Source organism: Myripristis murdjan, chromosome 3 (genome assembly GCF_902150065.1).
Source record: "Myripristis murdjan chromosome 3, fMyrMur1.1, whole genome shotgun sequence".
Classification (NCBI taxonomy): Eukaryota; Metazoa; Chordata; class Actinopteri; order Holocentriformes; family Holocentridae; genus Myripristis; species Myripristis murdjan.
The window spans coordinates 43116382-43133362 of record NC_043982.1 but is presented as its reverse complement, the minus strand read 5'-3'; the positions used below and the strand labels follow the sequence as shown (position 1 = coordinate 43133362).

The 16981-nt window shown below is 42.9% G+C and overlaps 1 protein-coding gene across 5 annotated transcripts in view; it reads left to right on the top strand.

Moving 5' to 3' along the window:
- neo1a (neogenin 1a) overlaps nucleotides 1–16981 on the top strand; it is a 243274-nt gene that overhangs the window by 157462 nt on the left and 68831 nt on the right. For all 5 annotated transcript variants that reach the window (XM_030046518.1, XM_030046513.1, XM_030046517.1 and 2 more), the window contains exons 6-7: nucleotides 2239–2393; nucleotides 3074–3194. In XM_030046518.1, coding sequence (XP_029902378.1) covers nucleotides 2239–2393; nucleotides 3074–3194 — 276 coding nt within the window. The remainder of the gene's footprint in view (nucleotides 1–2238; nucleotides 2394–3073; nucleotides 3195–16981) is intronic.

The window sequence follows — 16981 nt, the reverse complement described above, 5'->3', positions numbered from 1 at the left end:
TGTGATTCTGCTCTTTGAATCCTTTTCTTATCCGTTGGTGTCGGAGGTGGAACATGAAAACAGACGCCGAGCGCTCTGTTAAAAAAAAAAACAACCCCCCCAAAAAAAACAACATTTTGCTCACTTTAACAACACGTGCGTGCCCAGAAACACGTCGTGCACGGATCACCAATCAGATGATCATGTTTAGTAAACCATGGAAAAATCATGGATTGTGAACACATTGGAACAAAAAAAAAAAAAAAAAAAAAAGAGATTTAATTTCTTTGGCCACAGTGTCGCTCAGCTCTGCTTTATGTTTGGAACAAAGCATCACCAAACAAAAAGCTGCTTTTAACAGTGAGGTTTTTTTTCTGTGTGGTTTTAATGACAAAAAAAAAAAAAAACATGGAATAAATCAGGACTCTCATTCTTACAGTATCGGTGGCCGTGTGTGAATCTCAGCCTGACCTGCTAACCAGCAGTTTGATGTTGGAATAATGTCGCCACAGACTTGAACCCACAACCTCCTGCTCTGCTGAATTACAGCAGAGGAGGACCTCACCTGCCCACCGTCGCCAGCGTCCAATCAGCACGTCTGAATGGAGGCTAATGGCTCGCAGTCGCAGAGTCCAGGAGGCTGATAGCGAGGCTCGACGCGGCGCGACACGCTAACAATACAGCCATTAAACCGCGGTCAGCGAGGTCGCTGCTTATCACAGAGTGCACAGAGGCAGAAAGGCACTTGTGCACAGAGAGAAACACACACACACACACACACACGGCCTGTCTCCTCGCATACACGCACCGTCCAATTACAGAGAGAGGACGAGGCCCGGCCCTGCGCTCGCCGTGTCCTTGTTCCAGGACAGATTGATGAGGTGCAGATCAGATGAGCAGGCCCAGAGAGGATCTGCAAAAAGCTGCTGTGGCATGATAACACACAGTGCTGCTGGTACCTTCTTCTTCTATTCGTCATCTTCTTCTTTTTTTTTAACGTCTGCACTTCAATAAAAAAGAGCAGAGGTTGTCGGTGCTTTTTTTTTCTTTTTTTTTTCCCCAAACTATGCCGTTCGCTGGTTGAAGGGTCGCAGTTTTGTCAAGTGGCAGCTGTGTAGGAAATAATTGGCTAAGTTGTTTTGCGATGACGCTGTTTGTTTGTTGTCGCTGCCGCCCGAGAGAGGCGAAGTGTCAATTAGCTCGGTTTATTTCCTGCCAGGGATTGTGAACGCCGGAGTTTGATTCTGCTCGGTTTTGACAGATTTCGCACTGAATTCACACGAGAACAGCTCTTCTCTCCCCAGTGTTGTTTTTTTTTTTTTTTTTTTTTTTTTTTTTTAGTTCCTCTGTGCTGGTGACAGCCGGAGCCGAAGGCATTAATGTTATCGGTTTGTCCGTCCGTTTGTACGAACGAGCGCGATGTCTCAGGAACGCCCCGAGGGGATCTCGGCACAAACGTCCACTCAGACTTGAGGATGAACTGATTAGACTTTTGAGGTCAAAGGTCAAGAGCGTGTTTTAGTCTGTCTCACTCAAACCGCTTAGAGAATAAAAGTCATAACAATTTATATCCCAGAGGTCAGCTTCACTTTGACGGCGTAACGTCACGATGCAAAAACAGTTTTCTGGCCATTAGTCAACTCCATAACTCTTGAAGATGTGTGTGTGTGTGTGTGTGTGTGTGTGTGTGTGTGTGAAGCATCCATGTTTTAGACTTTATTGCTTCTTTGCATCAACATCCATCCCTGAAGCATTTTCTCCTGTCATGGCTACTTTGTTTTTTTTTTTTTAAATTAATTAATTAATTATTATTTTTTAAATTATTATTAGAATCAGCTTTATTTGCCAAGCGTGTGAACACACACGAGGAATTTGCGTCTGTTGTTTGTTTCTCTCAATGGACTCACACACTCACACACTCCAAGACGTACAGCAGAACGAGGACAAGGCTGCGGCGAGGGGGAAAGACAATGAAAAATACGCTAGGCAACAACAAAAGGCATAGTTTTCCGAAGACACTTGACAAGGGAGGTTTGTTTACTGAATTCCTTCCGTCTTCACTGCAGATATTATGAGTCTCAACAGACACGCATGGAAACTAACGCGTGACGGGTTGGCAGAGGCGTGCAACACCAAACAGGAGATATCTCTTGTTCCAATTTGCTGCTGTTCCCGCCTTTGTGCTTAAATAAGAAAACATAACCTCAAGCTTGGACATGAACTGGACCAATTTGTTTGTTCTCTGTCTCGATTCCACAGTCCCGCCCCAGTTTGCCAAGCGGCCGGCCAACATTTATGCCCACGAGTCCATGGACATCGTGTTCGAGTGCGAGGTCACGGGTTCACCAGCGCCCACCGTCAAATGGGTCAAGAACGGAGACGCTGTCATCCCCAGCGACTACTTCAAAATAATTGTAAGATCATTTGGCTCCCAGTAATATCTCTGTTTGTCTCGTTGGTCTGCGTGTAGTCATGCACGATTTAATTCTGTTACACACTGCAAAAACGCAAACTCTTACCACGATTATTTGTCTTATTTCAAGTCAAAAATGTCTTATTCCTAGTCAAAATATCTCATTACACTTAAAATAAGACATGATCACCTCAGAAGTAACTTGTTTTTAGACAATTGTCTCTTGTTTCAAGTGAAATTTGCTTGAAACAAGTGAAAATTTGCTTGTTTCATTGGCAAAATTTGTTTCTTGTTTCTAGCTCATTTCCACTTATTTCAAGTGAATTTTCACTTTTTCCACTGGCAAATTTTGCCAATGAAACAAGCAAATTTTCACTTGTTTCAAGTGAATTTTTACTTGAAACAAGTGGAAATGAGCTAGAAACAAGAAACAAATTTTGCCAATGAAACAAGCAAATTTTCACTTGAAACACCTCAGAAGCAAATTGTCTAAAAACAATTAGCTTCTGAGGTGATCATGTCTTATTTTAAGAAATAAGACGTTTTTGACTTGAAATAAGACAAATAATCTTGGTAAGATTTTGCGTTTTTGCAGTGCAGCCTCATAATACTGAGTTTCGCCTTATTTACATGCTTTCTTTCTCTCTTTTCCCTTTTTCCTTGTTTTCTTGGTTCCTGTAGAAGGAGCACAACCTGCAGGTGCTCGGCCTGGTCAAGTCAGACGAAGGTTTCTACCAGTGTCTCGCCGAGAACGATGCCGGAAACATCCAGTCCAGCGCCCAGCTCATCATCCTGGAGCACGGTACGCCATCTGCCAGCCCCCCCACCCCCCGCACCCTCACTCGCTCCTCGCGGGCCTCATCGAGCTCTCACAGGTTCATCACAAACCTCGTGCTGACCTCGTCCTGGGCGCCCTGAAGGTCCAGCGGAGAACCGGCGGTGCACAAATACAGGCTAAACGCAAAACAGCCGGCTAGTAAAAGAGTCGTTCCTCCATTTTGTAGCTTGAGAAAAACAAATAGCTGCATTTCTGGCATCGGTAGCTTGCAAACCAACCAGCAGGCTAATTAAGCAACGCAGCCCATGTCAGTATCAATATACGACCGGTAGCCGTTAATGATGCCGGCCTCTACTTGATTTGTAAGTTGATGTGACTTTTCAGACGGAAAAGGTGGACTTTTCACCGGCAATATGTGTATTTGCTATTAACTTATTTTTGATAATGTCGACCACCTCGGTAACGTCTCCAGTGTGACACAAAATGACAGCAAACAGTGCCACAAATATAAAATACACACCTGAAATACCCGTCCTGAGGGAAGTCGATTGCCAGGCATAATCTGTATATCTGTATAATCTGCATAATCTTTGTGTATATCGCTTGTACTGCTGGAGGAACAGTTTGTTTGTTTGGAGGTGATTGGCGATTGTCGGATTGGGTGTATCGATGGCAAAATGAGCAGCTCCCGGTCAGAAACAGCACAGAAACTAAACGGTATACAGTGGTCCCTCGTTTATCGCGGGAGTTACGTTCTAAAAATAACCCGCAATAGGCGAAATCCGTGAAATAGTCAGCTTTATTTTTTACAATTATTCTAGATGTTTTAAGGCTGTAAAACCCCTCACTACACACTTTATACACTTTTCTCAGACAGGCATTAACATTTTCTCACTTTTTCTCTTGTTTAAACTCGCAAAGTTCAAACCTTCGTAGAAAAATAAGTCCAGTAAAAAAAAAAAAAAAAAAAAAAAAAAAAAGCATGCAAAATTGCACTAAAAAAAAATCTGCGAAACTGCGAGGCCGCGAAAGGTGAACCGCGTTAGAGCGAGGGACCACTGTATTCACATTTTTCTGAGACACCCAAGTTGTGTATTCATAAATGCGGCCAGCCATTCATAGCCGCCGTGGCCCAAGAGCTGAGGACCTCCAACAAGGCCTGCAGGGGGCGCATTACGCCACTTTAAAGCCGTTTACCGCCACTTTGTCAGCTTCTAGGAGAGGCTGTGCTCCGGATCCGTGAGGAGGAGTGAGTGAATGTGCTGAAAAGTCAAAGTACACCATGCAAAAACTGATGAAAGTCAACTGAATGAGGAACTCTATAGACTCAGCTGACAAAAACATATGGAATAAAAATGTCATTTGATACCAAGTTAGGATACTTGTTCCAAAACGATACGTTTCTTTGTTTACTTTGGCATGTTTGTGTGTCCTGCAGTCTTTCCCTTGTAACACAATGTCACTCTGACATGTCCTGCTGTCCGTCAGTCCCGTCATGACGCTGTCCCAGGTTTGTGGTAGCTGATGGGAGGCTCCTGTCCCAGTTTACTGTCCCGTCTCCGGGTTTCTCTCCATCAGACAGGACAGTCAAACCAGCGTAATCCAGCTCACTGCAAAAACTCAAAATCTTACCAAGATTATTTGTCTTATTTCAAGTCAGAAATGTCTTATTATTAGTCAAAATATCTCATTACACTTAAAATAAGACATGATCACCTCAGAAGTAACTTGTTTTTAGACAACTGTCTCTTGTTTCAAGTGAAAATTTGCTTGTTTCATTGGCAAAATTTGTTTCTTGTTTCTAGCTAATTTTCACTTATTTCAAGTGAATTTTCACTTTTTCCACTGGCAAATTTTGCCAATGAAACAAGCAAATTTTCACTTGTTTCAAGTGAATTTTCACTTTTTCCACTGGCAAATTTTGCCAATGAAACAAGCAAATTTTCACTTGTTTCAAGTGAATTTTCACTTGAAACAAGTGAAACACAGTGGTCGAAACATTTCAAGGCACATCAAGGAAGGCATAATCTGAATATAAGAACATCCTAACTTTGTACCAACATTTAGATTTAATGAACCTCTTTGGATTACATCATTTGGTGGTTGAATCTACATGGTTCTGCTGATAAACTCCGAGTTTATTCCGTGTTTTTGTCAGCTGAGTCTAGAGTTCATCACTTCAGTCGAGCCTCTGCAGCGGTGCATCGTGCACGTTCAATAGTCCAAACAAGGAGACGTGGTTTGGATCATTAGCATCAGAGTTTCTGTGTAAAACATGAAATTGCTTAAATGGTAGTTGAATAGAAGCAGGTGGTGGTGAGTCAGTAGACGTTTCGGTGAGCACACAGTCCGTTCCACATCTGCTGTTCCAGACATGTTGTGTGAAGAAAATGGCTCAACTGATGAGATTTGTAGAGTCGGGATAAGCCGCTGGACCCGGAGCCTGCGCCTCAGCACAGCGTCCTGACAAAAAGATAAGGAGGTTATTTAAGCAAGTGGCTCACCCCGGTTTGAACCCATACGCTCGGTTTATTTTTCCTTACATCTGTCTGTAAATCCAAAGGCAGAGTTTGAGCGCTAAATTTTTAAAGTGATGTGCCGAGAGCAGGTTGGAGTCTGACACACCAAGACATAGCATTTAAAAATAGAAGCCACTGTTTTCTTACCTCTGATCATTAAAAACACTGTAATAAATCTTAAATTTAACTTCATTTCCACAGTGTTAAACACCTCGGCAGCTCACCTGTACAGTGCACACCACTTATCAAGGCTGCGTTTGCGGTGGCCCAGTTTCAAATCCAGCCTGAGCCATTTGGTGCATGTCCTCCCCTCTCTCTATCTTGCATTTTCTGTCACTATCAAATGATGCAGAAATGCCAAAAAAAGACGAAAAGAAAAAAAAAAAAAACCACCCAGGGGCTGATAAAAGTATCTTGTCTCAAAACGAACAACAAATCAACAAGAAAATCAAGGAGACGAGCCGGGACACTTTCACTGAATAACAGTTCAAATGAAACCAGGTAGTGGAGAATAGAAGAATCACAACGGGATCAATAAAATGACAAGGGAAATAAAAGTAAAATAACTTTAATTCGGAAAATGGAATCCTAGGGAAGGCGAGCGAGGTAAAGAGTGTGTGTGTGTGTGTGTGTGTGTGTGTATCTGTTTCCCCAAACTCTCCATTTTGCTGTGGAAAGATGGCAAATGTAATCAAGTGTGAATCCCCCCACCAAGCCCAATCATACACACACACACACACACACACACATTCACACACACGCGCGCAGGTGGCTAATGGATTAGCATGGCGGTGTCCAACCAGCGGCCCCCAGCTGTGCCCCCCCCTCCTCCCTCCCCCTCCTGTTGGACGACACTAAGTCAGAAATAATGATGACCTGCAGCTCACTTTGTGTTTCTGTTTGACATCATTGATAAGAGCTTAGCCACGTTCCATGGCCCCAATCCTCTCTTTTTTTTTTTTTTTTTTTTTGTAGGAGTTGAAGATAAATAGCGTGAATTACCGAGGCAGCTGTCCTTGCACACACGGCTGCCCTAAGCAGGCCTTCAAAGAAATGAATCTCTTTTTAATCCATAAATATTACAGGGAACTTTTTTTTTTTTTTTTTTTTTTTTTAAACGTGTGCATCTGTCTCAACAATGGACCTGGGATCATTCCTGCTAATCCAAGACTACTTACCGTCAGAAATATATCCAGTTGTCTCTTTTTACATCAGTTCATTATCCAGTCATCACTCAGGGCTCCGACGGTGAATGTAGGAATGTTTTTTTCTTTAAAGAGTCACTCTGATATGATATATTCCTCCTCGAAATTATTGAAAATGTGTGCTTTTATCAAAATATCCACAGCTGCCGAGCTTTTCCGCAAATGCTTGCCTTTGCTGTATCAAAGAGATTTCGTCTCTCAGAGGTTTGATTCACTGCAGCTCTGCCGGTGTATCAAGAAGCCCGCGTGTAAAATCAGCCCCGTTTCCATGGATAATAGCACTTTGTGGATGCAGCTCTGTGATATGAGGTTCAAATGACTCTCTCGAGTTCAAGCTGAGTGGTAGCTGTCTCCCTCGAGCCTCGATTCTCCTCTCCTCCGCTGTGCTGCAGGGTCGAGACACACACACACACACACATATATACACTCCTACAGCCATCTGCCACCTTTCGTCCCGCTTCCTCTCTCTCTTTCTCTCTCCTTGTCTTTCACAGCCACCTGCTCTTTTTCCCTTTGATGGTCTGGCCAGTAGGCACAGGGTTAATTGTGCTGTCCTGAATATGCCCCCATACACACACACACACACACACACACACGCACACACACACACACACACAGTGGCTACCCCCTCACTGTTGGCGTCTTTGTCCGCCGCCCAACACACACAAAGACACACAGCCCCTCCTCTCTGCTCCCCCTGGTGTTTCCCTCCTCAGTCAGGTGTCCCGCTCACACCTGCCCGTCCTGAATCAGGAGCAGGAAAAAGCCCCGCCCCCCTGTCAGGCTGTCTGCCGCCGAGCAGCAGGGGGAGATAAGCCCGGGACCGGCCACAGGGATGAAGCTGTCTCCACCCAACAGAGAAATCAATGGGCGTGTGTTATCTTAACACCAACACCAGCACGTTGGCTAATATTCATCAGTGCTCATGATCTTTGCATCCTGACGTTGCCAGCTGTGGTGAGACGTAGCTGAGCCGCTGGAAAGGGAAAAAGGTCAGCTGTCGGCCGCTGGCGTACGCACGCTGGCAGACATTCATGCCGTTCTGTGTTCACTATCAACACTACTGGCTTTGAACGGTGGAAAACAATGGCGTCGTGTCAAGACAAACTGTACACACTGAGCAGATTTTTTTTTTTTTATTTCCCCCTCACAGTTCAGCTCGCCTCATCTCACTTCAGCAATCTCAAAGCCTCGGAAGAGTTTTTGGGCAGTTCAAAAATAGTCCGCAAATTGCAGTCTCGAGCAATTTCCCTGGACATTCCACAGCCGTGTGCAATGTGGGTCAACTAGTTGCAAACAGATGTAGGTAAATGGGAGCACAAAAGCCAAAAGTGAGCCTCAAGGGGCCCTAATTATGCAGCGTTGTGTGGGTTAACTCAAACGTTCCCTCTATAGCTGCTGCGTTCAGTCTCGAGTCTTGTAGAAGTTTATGTGGCTCACGTGGGTGGCAACAAGAAGAGGCTGTGCTAGCAAGAGCTGCTGCTGCAAATTGTGTTTCTGTCACATGGAATCAATCAATCAAATTTTATTTATATAGCACCTTTCAAACAAATGCATGATATTCAAGGTGCTTTACATCTCGATTGACAAATAAGCATAAAATAAGAAGTGAAAGGACCAGGAGACCGATGCACGCTCATAAAATATGGTTAATTTTAAAAAATAATAATAAATAAATAAAATAAATAAATAAATAAATAAATAATAAAATACTGAATAAAATATAAAAAACAATATGGAACGATTTAAAACAGTAAAAACACAGCAATAATAAAATAACTCAAGAATAAGATACTGAATAAAAATATAAAAACAATATGAAATGATTTAAAACAACAAAGACACAGCAATAATAAAATAACTCAAGAATAAGATACGGAATAAAATATAAAAAACACGATGAAAAACAATAAAATAGAATGTAGAGTATAATAGAAACTGTCAATAAATAGCAATAAAACAAATACAGATAAAATGATTAATATTAAATAAGAAGTAGAGTACCTATAAAACTATAAAATTATAATATTATAAGACACTACATAAAGGCCAGACCAAAGAGATGGGTTTTTAGTCTACGTTTAAAAGTAAGGAAAGTTACAACTAATGCAACTAATACACCTTCTGACAGAAAAATACCAGTATCACCTCCAGCAGGCCTCATGCAGTTGTAATTCCTAAAAGTTGATTTTATTTTTTTATCTGGAAATGGACTCACTAACACTTTGTCTCAGATTTGCTGCAGACAGACATGGCCTTTTTTCGTTGCGCTTTAAACGTGACCACTAGAGGCCGACGTGACGGCTTCCCTGCTGCATATTTTGTCTGTTGTTTTCTGTATGCGGTGCAGACCTGGGTTGCTATTGTCAGAGTAATCACGGGGGTGAGAGGGTGAGGGGGGTGGGGGGGTTAGTCTTGTGTAGAGCACTGGCTATTTAAAGGATCGCCTTCACCTGTCATCTGTAGGCAATGTGCAGCAACAATTTGTGGCCTTCTCCAGGCATCATTATCTCGAGCACTTGTGCATGATTGAGGGCGGCAATTACAGCTCGGAGAGGAAATGGGTCATGTTTCTTAACTTTGAAGTCGTGCATGGCAAGACAAAGCTCTCATTTATATGATTGTCATCTTTCCATATACAGACTAAGGAGCGTGGGAGACTGTATTTTTGAAATCTGATAAAGAGCCACTCTTGAACGTATACTGCAGCCCCGCAGCGCAGATGCTTTCTGGTTTGCTGAGCACAGGAGAGGTTAAAGCCTCTGTGCCTTTTGGTCTGTTTGACTCTCGCTGTTTTGTTTCTCGAGCTCCAGAGCACAAGATTCGCCAACATGTAGGACTTTTTAAAACCGCATATATAATAATCACTATACTGTAGACACTGACCTCCATAAGTGAGAGGGAAAGAACAGCCGTGTGCATATTACCATATGTATAGGCAGAAACCCACTGCCATATGACAGACTTTCAGCCTGGGCTCTCTTCCCAGAAGCCCACTTGTCAATGACAGCAAGCTGAAGATTAGAGCACCTAATGTGAGCGACGCTATGCATGGACAGACAGCACAGCAGTCGACATGGACGGGCAGAACTGGAGCGGCGCCGCTTCACTCGGCTGTTTGCCCTTAAGTGTGTGTGTTTTCCTATTTGTTATTTAATTCAAGAGATGCATTCCCATTACCATGTGAATGCTTATGTTGCCCCTTCAGCCTGGAGCTTGGCCTCCCCGCTCCCTTCCCTCGCTTCTCGCCTCTCGCTCCGGCTCACGTAAACGATGTGACATTGCGGCGGCGGGTGCCAAAGCCGGGCTCTTGACTGGAGAAGCTCGAAAGCTCCTCCTGGCTGGATAAACTCTCAGCTCTTATGCTGCTTCACTGCTGGCTGCCGCAAGTGAATTTCACCCAGCTGAATGAAATGCAGACACATGTCACCAGATATTCAGCCAACTTCACATAATAGAAAATGCAATCTAGATGAGACACTGGATGCTGCATGCCATGTGTCACTTCCACAGGAGGTTTAGCTTCACTGTTATAAACCAGGGGGCTTCAGACTTTTCCATGCTTTAGCCCCTCCCTTACCTTACTACCAAACCTTACATGATGGGTTATTTTGGTCTGTGCTTACTATTAAATTGTTTAGATAACATATTTGATCATTCACAAAGTGCTGAGATTAGAAGAATATCAAAATAACCACTCATATGTTTTTGTATTACAGAAATTTCTAGTTATACAGGGTGACCCAAAAAACGGGAACTTTTGAACAATCCAATAAAAACAAGAGTGATGGAAGAAAAATATTTTATTCATAGTAATTGAAACCTTAAAACATGCCATTTAAGAAACAATGATGGAATATTCATTTTTTAAAAATTGTGCTGCCACTTGCTCATGTCTGCCAATACGCACTTCAAAAATTCCCGTTTTTTTTGGGTCACCCTGTATATGTGATACTGAAATAAAACTATTCTTTACTTGGCCGAGGACCTCCAGGAAGCCCGTCAAGACCCCCTGAGGGTCCCCGGACTCCACTTTGATAACCGCCGTTTTGTAGGCTTGACTTGGTAGCTATGTTATAGGTCTTTACCAAGACTAGAAAAATGGAAGGAGCCGCCATGAGAGCTCTGATGGAAATGTATTTATTCAGTCATTATTCAAGCCAAGGCTTCGACGTGCAAGCTGTCCTCCTCGGCTCCTGCCTCCCTCCCGTCCCTCCTCCCTCTGGTTCCCTCTCCTCTCTCGGCTCCTTCTCCCTCCATCCTTTATTTTTCTCTTCCATCCTCCTCGCCTTCCTGCCTGCTCCTCTCCCTCTTCGTCTTGACCGTCATCCAGCCAGGCCTCCATTAGTCTCCCCTCCTCCCCGTCGACAGTGACAGTAAACAGAGGAGTCCTGTCCGCCCCTCCCATCAGACGCACCGAGACCCCCGCCGAGAGATGGAGATCCCTCATCACCGCCTGAGTGCTCTGTCTCTGGGCTGTTCTCTCTCTCTCTCTCTCTCTCTCTGTCATTCTCTCTGTGTATGTATGTGTGCAGGCAACAGGAATGCTGGCGTGATAAATTGAAGTCAATGCCGTCCCCAAAGCTGAAGCTTGACAAAGTGACAGATCGGCAACGGAGACGGGAAGGGTGGAGGCGCTGGAGGAGCTGGCGAAATTTGAAATTTATATCTACTTGTCGCTGTTGCCCAAAGTCCGACGGGACCCGATGGGCTTGGTTGTGGCTCGAGCTTAATTTCTGATTTATCTGGTTGGCTTGGGGAGGAGTGGCGCAGACATTGACATTTTTGTTGTGTGGGTTTAAGATAATTTTATTGGCATTTCTGCTTTATCTGATAGAGACAGTTTAGAGAGATGGGAGAGGAGGGGACATGCAGCAAAAGGCCTGGACTCAGCAGCTCGTTTAACTCCACTTTGTAATCCTACAGGCTCTGCTGGCCTGTTTGATTAGTTAAATTATATGTAAATAGCCTGTATTATAGTTAGGGCTGGGTATTGTGAAAAAATGTCAATACTGGTCCTGATACCTTGATTTTGATTCCAGTTCCTGATCAATACTTTTTTCAACGCCAGTTTTAGAAAAGCTTGTTATAAATCAATTATTTATAACGCTGGGTGTGATGAGATTTACTCCTTAGGTCATTTGGAGCCAAATTTTGGTACCATGGCATTTTTCGATGCTCGTTAGTATGGAAGCCGTTTGGTCGGTGCCATGGAAGTACCTAAGTTCGGTTCCCAGCTTTAATTATAGTACACTACTCACAAAAAGTTAGGGATATTTGGCTTTTGGGTGAAATTTATGGAAAATATAAAAAGTTCACGCTACAGTGATATTATATCATGAAAGTAGGGCATTTAAGTAGAAGCATGCACTGGTGATTTCCTCATCTCAAGCAATTTCTTGAAACAAAAGCCAACAACAGTGGTGGATATACCACAACAAAAAATGTCAGTGTCAATAACTTGTCATGTGCCCTTGAGCATCAATTACAGCTTGACAACGACGTCTCATGCTGTTCACAAGTCGACTTATTGTCTGCTGAGGCATGGCATCCCACTCTTCTTGAAGGGCGGCCCTCAGGACATTGAGGTTCTGGGGTACAGAGCTCCGAGCCTCTACACGGCCACTCAGCTGATCCCATAGGTTTTCTATGGGATTCAGGTCTGAGAAAGTGCAGGCCACTCCATTTGAGGTACCCCAGTCTCCAGCAGCCGTTCCCTAATGATACGACCTCGATGAGCTGGAGCATCAAACACCTGATGTGAATTTTGCCGTTAAACTCCTTGTTAGAGAACAGCAACTTGTGCAAAAGGTACTGAAACATTGAACAGTTGGACATGTGCATTCAAAAGTTTACAGAAGGTCACATTAAGTTCACCTGTAAAGGTTAGAATGCATTTTAGGTTCATCCTGAAATTTCACCCGAAAGCCGAATATCCCTAACTTTTTGTGAGTAGTGTATCTTTATTATATAGGCTCATTATGTTGCAGACAGTCCTCCAGGTTCCTCACAGTCGCTGTCTTTCCAGTGATGAGACTTTTCCTCTTGAGTGTCAAACCGCATCAAAGCTATAGGGTTATGAGGGTTAGGGGTTAGGGTTATGAGGGGAACATTGCTTAATGCAATATCATTATCTTGTGCATTAGTTTTCAGACTCTGGGTCAGCAATTTGTGATCCTAGTTTGATCATAATGCGGCTGTAAGGACTTCTGTTATCTCCCAACCTTACAGTAGAGGGTGCATTAGGACAAAATTCTCTCAAGTAAGGGTCAGTGTGATTTATTGTGCTTGGGTATTTTGGGGGTCCTTGACATGAAAAAGACTGGGAGCCCCTGCTCTAGTGGCCGTATCATTAATGCCTTTCTGGGCTCCAGTCAGGCTCGGACTGAGGAAAGGCTGTCATCTTTCATGCTCAGGGTGGGTTGGTACAGAACTTTTTCGGGTGAAGGTCAGGTTAGACATGACATTTTTTTGGCCAGAGTGAAATTCTAATAACTTGATCTTAAATGATGTAGAAAAGAATGGTCTCCTAGTTTCTAGATGGCACTGCAGCCACCAACCAGGGGTTTATACAGGCAGTTACTCCCTGACAGAGATCATGCAGCACTTCAGAATGGACTCATGAATCAGGAAGACGCACCATAACACACATAAAGCTGTGCAATATGTACAGGAAGCTTCACCATGCCTCTGAGAGACTGAGCTATTACAGCCAGTGTGGAGTTTTCTGCACGGCTACAGAGCGGTATTGACTTTCCAATGAAAATGTGCTTAACAACTGCTCAATTTGGAGCCGCAAACCATTCTGCGTCGTAAATATGAAGGAAAGGAAATTGTGAAATGAGACAAAATGAACCCCTCTCTGTAGTTCTGTAAAATCACTCTACATGTGCAGAGAAGCAACACTACACAGAGAGCCTGAGCAAAACCTCCTCTTAATAGATAGAGGGAGAGCAGTTACGCTTTATTGTTGCCCAAAGTCAAATCTTCAGCATGGGAACAGCAGCCCAATCCAATCATACTAAAACACAAAGAAACATTAAGAGAAATATCAAATATTGGAATGAGCCAACCAAAAAGTACACTAAATTGCAAGTAGCATTTGGTCCTGAATAAGAAGCACCCATTTTCAGGCCAAATCTCTGAGAGCCTGGTAAGTGTAGAGTGAACGTGACCCGGCCACAGAGAGGAGCTGCCACACACACACCGGCTGCCAAAGCCAGTTCTCCTCACACCGTGGACAACAAAAGGCAGAGCTGCCTCCAAAATCCCCCCAGCTCTTCTTTAAAATACCAAGACCATTTCCCCAAATGTAACTAAAATCTGCAAGTATTTGAGCTCTGTTGTTTCTCTACACGGTTTTTATTTACACATGGATCACTGGGCTGATCCTCCACAGCTCAGACACTGACTGCACATGTGCAAGGAGGGCGGCTTTAATGTACAAATGGTCCTTTATTTTTAACTTAATTTCACTTTTCTTCTCTGGTTTTCAGCCTGTGCTGCTTGTGGTATTGATTAGGTGTATTTTTGAATGTGACCACGATGAAGCCAAAGGCACATTTCCAAATTAGTAGACAATAATATCTTATAGATGTATAGGGATGGATGGATGGATGGATGAATGTGCTTTATTGATCCCAAAGAGGGAGAAACATCGATTTTTAGAAAAAGAAACACAACAAATAACACAATTAAATGCAGCAGCTAAATACAAAGAATATCAGAAAAAAAAACTTTTCATACCCTGTAAGAACAATAAAAAATAAAATATACAAAAATAGATCTATAGAATATCTATAAACCTTTCGCCTTCAAATCTTTGCAAACACTATATGTGTAATGAAACTGTGCAAAATATCTATAGAAAAGATTTTGTATCTATAGAACAAAATCAAAACATATAAGGTATAATATAATTTCCATGTGACAGTGCCTGATGCCTGGTACTGGGTGGCAGAAACTGTCAGCCTTATGGAATACATTTTTATAATATGTAATTAAACACAAATATATATTAATTTAAATATACCTGTGTGTGTGTGTGTGTGTGTATCTATATCTATTGGTCTATATCTATAAATATAGATATAGATATCGATATATATGTGTGTGTGTGTGTGTGTCTGTGTTTGTGCAAAATGATGTAAGAATATACTGGAATACAGTATGAATATAGTAAATAAATATCTTATGTGTAAATAAAGAACTTAATTGCTGTTGGCCTGAAAGACAGACAATGAGAAAAAGCTGCTCGGAGATGAAGGAGCTCTGTTTTGTCCCAGAGCAGCTGTCAGCTTGTTGTGCTGTTTGGATGATGACACTGTCACGTCACGTGCTGCAGAACGGCTCCAGCTAACATCAAGAAAAAAACAGTCACCATAATAGAAATGCATGTATTATAAAAAAAAAATGCAAGTTGATCCTGATCCGATAGTCGTGTTTCGAGACAGAAACAAAGAGGCTTCCAGTAGAGCGAGCAGCAAAAGAAGAATCGCTCTAATCCCGTATCAGACGTGTGCAGCAGGCAGAGAGGCAGAAGGTGTGTCTCTGAGCTCCGCCCGTACTCCCTGTTCAAATCAGGAGGTGAGAACAGGCTGCTAAAAGCCCTCTCCCCGCAGCCGGCCTCCACCAATACCAATAAAAGCTCCGTCTCACTTCGGGGAATACGCCGTGCTCCATCATCAGGCGAGCAGGGTCAGGGCCGGGCCAGCAGGAGCAAATGTGTGCTGGTGTGAGCATGTGCATGTGTCAGCACAGCGCCGGGTGCTGTGGCAGCGTGAGCATCAAACGGCCTCAGAGAGGAGTGAGAGAGGAGGAGTGTATCCCTAACAGCCGCTGCCTCCGAGGAAATGTGACAGTTAAACACATGTCGCCTAGTGCTGGGACACACACATTCACATTCACACACACACACACACACACACACACGCATGCATGCACTCAGTCCCACTTCCTCCAGAGTCCAGGGAGATATTCCACCTCCAAGAATTTGTGTTTCCTCCTCCAGGGGGCGTGGTAGGGCACTCAAACTGACCCAAACAGAGTCAAATCAACAGCAGTTACTGGGGACTTTTCCAGAAAATCAGCTTCATAAATGACAGTAGTCTTTTGTTTACTGTGCATTGGTGAAAATGAGCAGATGCTGGCTAAGAAGATCCACATTTGTTTGAGCTTAGATGAGTGAAATCTGGAACCATTTAGGAAAAAAATATAGATTTTTTTTTTTTTTTTTTACTAATCAGCAGCATATAGCCTCAGCACTAGTAGAAAACTACTGAAACTGACATCATTTTACAGCTATAGGTTTCAGGTCAGCTTGTAATTTTGTCTTCTGTTTGTCAAACAGTAACAGTCCAGTTACTGAGAAATATTTGAAATCAAATGTAGTGATGCTTTTATTGCATTTAGCCCCACTGGCCGCCATATAAGTCAGGTCAGTTTATTTATATAGCACGTTTAAATACAACAAAGCCTTACAAGTTGCACAAAGTCAAAGAAGAATGAAAATCAGTGATTGCATGAGCTGAATAAAAGTCATAAATAGTGAAGACAACGACAAAATAGAAAAGCCAGCGAGGAAAGGTATGTTTGTAAGTGGGACCTGAAAATGGGAAGTGGATTTGCCGGCCTGACGTCGAGGGGGAGGCTGTTTGACTCTGTTTCGTGTTTGCTCAGCGCTGCCTCCGATGGACGAAAGGCTGAACTGCGCTCTTCTCTGTACAGCGGCTGTTAGACCCAGTGATGTGTTGGGACAACATCTGCTTTTATTTTGAATATCGGACAACAGCATGTTCGTGTTTTCCCTCTCCCGTATGAGAGAGGTTTATTTGGCCCCCTTTTTTTTTTTTTTTTTTTTTTAAGGGTTTTATTATTATTTGACGGTATCTCTCCCATCATTTTTATTTCTACATTTGCAGTATTAAAAAAATCACTGCAAAATATTTACTCTAGTAATAGTCTTCTTGCTTGTTTGTGTTGTGGTATAGATGAAATATAAAGATGTTGAATATCAGCACAAAATTTCTGCTATCAGCGGCTTCGGTTAAATAAAAAAATATATATTATGAATATAGGTCTTATTGGT